The 6,435-nt window shown below is 55.9% G+C and overlaps 1 protein-coding gene across 7 annotated transcripts in view; it reads right to left on the bottom strand.

Annotated features, from left to right (window-relative positions):
- Window positions 1–2,623: 2,623 nt before the first annotated feature.
- Window positions 2,624–6,435, bottom strand: part of ASCC2 (activating signal cointegrator 1 complex subunit 2) — a 35,523-nt gene continuing 31,711 nt past the window's right edge. For all 7 annotated transcript variants that reach the window (XM_014554177.2, XM_032471351.1, XM_014554178.2 and 4 more), the window contains 5 exons: window positions 6,155–6,248; window positions 5,939–6,069; window positions 5,332–5,428; window positions 4,496–4,575; window positions 2,624–3,210 (listed from right to left, as the gene is read on the bottom strand). In XM_014554177.2, coding sequence (XP_014409663.2) covers window positions 3,039–3,210; window positions 4,496–4,575; window positions 5,332–5,428; window positions 5,939–6,069; window positions 6,155–6,248 — 574 coding nt within the window. In that variant the 3' untranslated portion in view covers window positions 2,624–3,038. The remainder of the gene's footprint in view (window positions 3,211–4,495; window positions 4,576–5,331; window positions 5,429–5,938; window positions 6,070–6,154; window positions 6,249–6,435) is intronic.

Below are 6,435 nucleotides of genomic sequence, written 5' to 3'. Positions count from 1 at the left end.
TGAGTCTGGGGGAAAGAGAGAAATGGAAGGTGGCTTCAGGGTTAAGAGTTGGCTTTAGAAGACAATCCTGGGACTGAATCCTCCCTTGGTCACGTTAGATGTGTGACCTTGGGCAGGCAACCTACCCTCTCCACACCTCGGTTTTCTCATCTGGACTTACTGTGTGAGGAGTAAACAAGATAATGTAAGGAATGAGCCAAGCAGAAACTCTGGCCACGGGAGGTGCTCAGTAAGCTCTTTTATTCTAATTACAAATGATTGTGGTCTCACCATGACCCTCATCCATGCTCCCACCATCATTTTTGGTTATGCACATTCCTTTCCAGTCTTGGGAAAAATGCTAGAAAGTTTTTTTTCTAACATTTTCACAATCATGGTGCATTACCATCATGTATTCTGCTTTCAAATTTATTCTTAAAATCAAAAAAACACTTGAATATTTAGTTTCTAATGTGGCTACCATTGACATCATTTTTAAGGGCTACGCAACACACCCCTGCAGTTTTGGTGAGTTTACTTTTACTTTGTTTCTTTTCCTCCCTGTACGATTTCACGCAAGCTCCTGGTGTGGCTGGGACAGGCAGGCTCCTGCCAAGCATTTACTCCTCCAGGAGGAACCTGGCTGTCTCAGAAAGGATCTGTATCCAGGCTCTGCTGCTAACTTGCCATGGGCTCTGAGCAGGTTACTTGCCCTCCTTGGGCTCCCGGGGCCCCTTTTACGGATGACAGGCCCTGCCCACCTGCTTCACAGAGGCACAAGCGTGCTGTTCAAACATGTCTAACATCACTGCCACTCATGGACTGGAAACAAAGACACTCAAGTCTTAAGTCCTTTCGGAGGCACAAGGTCTTAAAAGCTTCCTGGGAAATGCCTGTGATGGTCAGGTTCTCTGCCAGGGTACAGAGAAGGCACTTAGAAAATTCCTGCTTAGGAGCAGTAATGGGGGAGGTGGGGCCCAGTGACCAACCCAGAGGGGTTTGGAGCCCCCACCCCTCTCACTTTAAGCTGCCCATCTTAAACCCTGGGGCCTCCTTGGAGGATCCAATTGGCATCAAGTGGAAACCACTGGTCTGGTCCAACATACCTAATTTATACATAGGGAAGCTGAGGCCCCAAGAGGCAAAGGGGTAAGCCTGCCAGCACTATTCTGGATGTCCCCTGAGCTGTTTACAAAGCATCCCTGAAAGGGTGCCCTCATGATCTGAAATGGAAAATCACCCTGAGGTGATTCCTTAGGGGAGACTGAGTTTGACCTGGCACTACATCCTGGCAAATATAAAAAATCACCCCTGTCTTCTCAAATCCTTTAAACCAGGATGGTCAGGGGAAGCCTGAACTCCAGGTGGTCAGGAGATGCAAATGACAAAGTGAAGGAAGGTGTGAGGGGCTGTATAAACAGTAACAGGTAAGGCAGGTGAAGCCCAGGAGCTGCCCAACCCGCTTCACTTCGCTCCAGGGCCAAGTACTGGGCCTGAGCAGCTCGGTGAGACAGAAAAAAACCGGGCCTGCCGCTGAGCTCCGTCCCTGGCAAAGGCCTCCGGGAGGAAACAGAGTCTTCCTGCTGCCTGTCAGGATGGCCGATCCGGGGCCTGATCTCAGCTAATCTGACAGCGCGAGGGGAGGACACCACCCCCACATCTGCTCTGCAACTCAAACATGCCGAGAGGACTGGTGTGACACAGAGGAATTGCTATTGATTTCCACTTGTGCGGGCTGACCTAACAAAACCAATTCGTCAAGAGCATGTCTGCCTCGCTGCTTCAGAGGCTCACCCTAACCACGTGCAAATCAATTGTACTAGCATCTAAGGTGATCTGTCAAGGTCCAGCTGGGCAGGGACCCTGGCTTCCGCTGATGGACTCTGGGCCAGGCTGGGCGGGAATCAGCCCAGCAAATGCCCCACTGCTGATCTGCCACAGCTCGGCCACATTCTAGATGGCCCAGGAATTGGGGCCCCGGCAGCTGTGGCCACGCTAAGAGCTGGTTGGCCATGCCTGGGAGGGGGTTTTGAGGAATAAGGCCCAAGTCCCACTCGCTTCAGCGGGGCTTGGCAGTGACATCCTCATTTGCTTTTTCCTGTCTCTGGGCCCTTGATTTGGGAAGATTTAATGGAGTGTATGTGCAACCAGGAGGCGCTGAGTTCTGGCACTGGCTCTGCTGCTGGCCAACTGTCCTCAGGCCAGCTATGAGATGGAGACAACACCACCCATGGGGTCTAGGGCCCTATAGAGGCCAGGGTACAGAGAAGGCACTGAGCGTCCAACCTCTGTTCTCCCACCTCCTGTCTGGGGCCTGGGACCTTCAGTTCTCAGTGCCTCGCCTTCCTCATCTGTACTATGGGGCTGAAAACAGTACCTACCTCCTAGGGTGGCGGTCATGGGGACTGAACCAGATAACGGAAAGGACTGCAGGACCTCATACCCTCAGCCCCTCCTTCCACAGGCGGGGACCGGAGGCTCAGAGAAGGGAGTGATGTTCTTAGGGCCACACAGCAAGGCAGAGTGGGATCAGGAGGGGTTGAAATGAGAGGCAAGCACGAAAGGCTGATGAAAAGGGCATGGTCCCGCCTGCTTCCTCTCCCAATGGCAGCTGTCACTGAAGAAACAGGACACGGGGAGCAGGTGGCGGGCCCATCAGGGATCACTCCTTCAAAGGGTCAAAAACTTTATTCGCAGGCCTTTTTTGTTTGTTTTTTGTTTTTGAATATACAGGTTTCCTGCCGTCCAGGGAGAAAGGGAGGTGGTGTCTTGCTGCACGAGGCTTGGGGGGGGCCTGCCTAGGGGCTCTGTCCCCGTCCCTTTCACCTGCTCGCCGGCCCCATGGGTTCCTCCGCCGTGGGATAAGGCACTGTGTGTTCTGCAGGAAGGCGCTCACGGCTGGCTGGTGGATGAGGAGGCAGCCTTCTCAGGGGCGGCAAAGCTGAGGCTATTGAGAGGAGGACTTGAACTTGGGGCCCCAGCAGGGGGCCAACTGGTGAGGAGGACCCAGGCAGCAGTAACTCAGCCCCGCAGGCCCGGCTGGCCCTGGCGCAGCAGCCTCAGGACGGAATCATGCCTTTGCTTCTTTTGCGGTCGGCCATGGTTCTCCGGTTGTGGTTGGCTCGAGTCGCCTTGTTGGCTTCCTTCTTCCTGCGTTCCTGCGTTGTCTCCCGGCTCTGTCCTTGACCCCGGGGGCTGCCGGCCACCGCCCCCGAGCTGTCATGCCGGTACCTGAGAGAGGAACAACCCACCTTGGAAGAACCCATCAGCCAGTGGAGGCCCTGATGGGAAGAGCCCATCGCTGTCCTTGGAGGTCCCTGGGAGAGGACACAGCCCTGTCCCACGGGCCAGGACACCCATGTCCCAGCTTCTGGTGGGAGAAGAAATGCAGCCTGGCAGGGGGCTCCCGCCAGCCCCATGCCTGCTGCCTTGCCTCCAGATGGGCCCCTGGCTAAGCTGTGAGGGTTGACCAGCTAGTGGGCTGACCGCAGCCCACAACAAGGAGAGGAGGAGGGCTTGGGGATGGATCCCCTACCTTCTCCATCCAGGGCCACATGCTACGGGTGAGCTAAGACTCCTGCTCTACACCTCAGGGCCTTGCTTGGTGACCTCCAAAGACCAAGTGCATTCAGATATGACCTAGGGCCTCTTCAGACCATCTCAACTGCTGGGGGTGCCCAGAGCTCTGTGCTCAGGGGGCTGGGATGGATCAGAAATCAGAGTTGCTTTGTTCTCTGTCCAACAAACTTCTGGGGCTCCCCACTGCCTTCAGAATGAGATCCAATGCCCTCCCCCTTGGCGAGGGCCCCTGCATCCAGTGGGCAGTGCCGTGAGAGTCTCAGGGCCAGGGCAGGGGACTGGGCTACCACCCCTGGGTTGGCCTTAAGTGGAGGAGGGACCTGGGGCAGGTCCTTGGCCCCATGGGGAAGACAAGGGGGTGAATTAGAGGGGTCTCTGAAACCTGTTCCCAGGTCTCCTCCAAAGATCCCTTTGACCACCCTGAGCTTTCTTGCCTTTTTGCCCTCACATGACAAAGTCCTTTGCACATTTTCCACTTTTAAGGTCCCAGCTCATATGCCCCTGTCCCTATCACGCCTGTGTCAGCCATAAAGGATGTATGCGTATCTGCCTGTGTGTCTGAGCTCTCCCACGTTTTACAGTCTGACACCAGCCAGCTGTAACACATCGTGTTCCCACACTGGGGGATAAACCCCTTGTAGTGTCTAACAAGTAATGGTTACAAGTGTGGACCCCAGAGCTAGACCACCTGGACTCAATCTTTGCTCTACCACCTCTAGCTGTGTGACCATTGGCAGGTTACTTAACATGTCTTGGCCTCAGTTTCCTCACCTGTAAAATGAGGGTAATGATCATAGTAGCTACTTCATAGGTTTGTTGCCAGAGCTCAATTAACACACATAAAGCACTTGGGGTTTATATGTGGGCTTCTGGGATGACTGGCTGGGCTTTTCCCAGATGGGTTCCCTCCCACCAAAACAGTTCTTCAAATGCTCACCCTTTCCTGGCCAGGAAGGCCATGCGCCTGGCTTCTGCTTTCTCCCGCAGCACCGCAGGGTCCTGCACAAAATGGTCGGGCTGTGGAGAGGAGGGGAGAAAAGAATGAGCTGCCCCATTTCCCTAAGCTGTGGTGAGGCTGTCCTTGGCCCCATCTGGTGATGCCCCCAGGCCAGGAGTGGGGGATGCCACAGCGCAGCAGGGTGAGGCCCTAGAAGGGAGCGTTTCTGTCAGGCCTTGCTACTCATTATGTTGGTGGCCTGGCCCTGGACACATCTGAATTTGTCACCCTGGCAGGAGTGCTTGAGGGATCCAGGGGTCGCCGGCTGCTGCCCCACTCAACCTGGGCAGCACTGCTTCTGTCTGTTTTATATGAGGTTCTAGTTAAGATTTCATTTGAAAAAAAAAAAAAAAGATTTCATTTGAAGAAAAAGTTTCGCGGCTAAAAACTAGAATTTTTCAAACCCGCCATCCCAGATGACCTCCAAAGGGCCCTCTGGGCTCTAATGCCTCTCTAATTTTAAGAATTGCCAACCCGGGCACGGAGGTCGACAGCTGCCCCCTTTCCTGGCCCCCAGGCTCCTGGGCCTAATGAACCCAGCAGCTCAAAGACCCAGCCTGTGATCCATCCCCTGGGCCCTCATAGGGCAGCAGAGGTGGATTCTAAGCCAGCAGCTCTCCGAGCAGACATCCTGGGCTCAAAGGGACCCCCTGCTCCCACCCTGGGCAGTGGTTCTGGACCTGCCTCAAGGCCAGATGCAAGGAGTGGGAGCAGCTCCTGATTCGCCCCTCAGAATTATACCCCCCACTTCCATCTGCCACCTGCCAAGGAGGTACCTTGGGGGCCTCATCCTCAGCCTCCTCCTCGTCCTCGTCCTCTTCCTGCCCTTCTCCGGGCACTTTGGTTCTCAGCACCTGAGGGATGGTGAAGGGCCTGAGGGTTTAGAGAGAAAGTGAAATCAAAGACTAGATTAAACCTGGAGAGAGAGCCGCAGGGCGGAGGGAATCCTGCTGGATGAGAGGGGCCGCCAGGGCTTGGGAGGTGGGGAAAAATCAAAGCACTTTTGAAGCCAGCTTTGCTCCAGCCCCTGGATTCTGCGAGGGTCCCAGGGTCTGACGCAGGGGGCCTAGAAGAGGCTGAGCTGGGGCCATGGGGGGTCTCCAGTCCTCTCTAGTCAGGGCAGCTCTGCTTTTACTGGGGAACTGAGCGAGCTCCATAAGATTCCCCTGGGAAAAGTTTTCCACAATTAAGAAGAAAAATGTAAAACTCCTGCATGAGACCAAATAACTGCTGACTCACTCACAGGGTAGGTTGGACCAGCTGGCACAGAGGTTGGCTGGGGGTGGAGTCAGGAGGCCTGGGTTTGGGCCTTGGCTTCCCCGCCCACCCCGTATCAACAAGAGCCTATGGGAGGGCCGCTCTGCCCCATCCCTCCAGCCTCACCTGCGGCTGATGAGCTCATCGTCCGAGTCAGCATCGTTGGCGCCCACCTGGTTGCCGTCATATGTGTCATCATACTCGTCCTCGTAGTCGTCGCCGTGGTAAGGCGAGCCCTCACCCGGCTGCAGCGGCACCTGCACCGGCAGAAGCGGGGCTGAGAGGGGCCCGGGGCTGGCCGGTCTCCCCGCCCAGCAGGGCCGGCGGGCCCGGGTCACCTACCTCCTCCAGCACCACACTGTACTGCTCATAGCGCTGCCGCTGCGCCAGCACCTCCCGCTTGTCGTTCACCAGGCTCCGCGTGTTCTCTCCCTTCCTGGCGTCGAGGGGACAGCGAGGAGAGACAGGGAAAACCATCAGGCTTGGAAGGCGTGGGAAGAGGGGGTCAGCACAAGAGTCTGAGAGACCACAGCTCACTTCTCCCCGCTTCGGGCTGCACAGCTGAGATCAAGCTCCGGAAGGGGTGTCTAGCCGCTTTGGAGGGCATCCCAGGGGCAACTGCC

The sequence above is a fragment of the Camelus ferus genome, chromosome 32 (assembly GCF_009834535.1).
Source record: "Camelus ferus isolate YT-003-E chromosome 32, BCGSAC_Cfer_1.0, whole genome shotgun sequence".
NCBI classification, from domain to species: Eukaryota; Metazoa; Chordata; class Mammalia; order Artiodactyla; family Camelidae; genus Camelus; species Camelus ferus.
The sequence above is the reverse complement of the archived record's forward strand: the minus strand, read 5'-3'. Positions and strand labels throughout refer to the sequence as shown.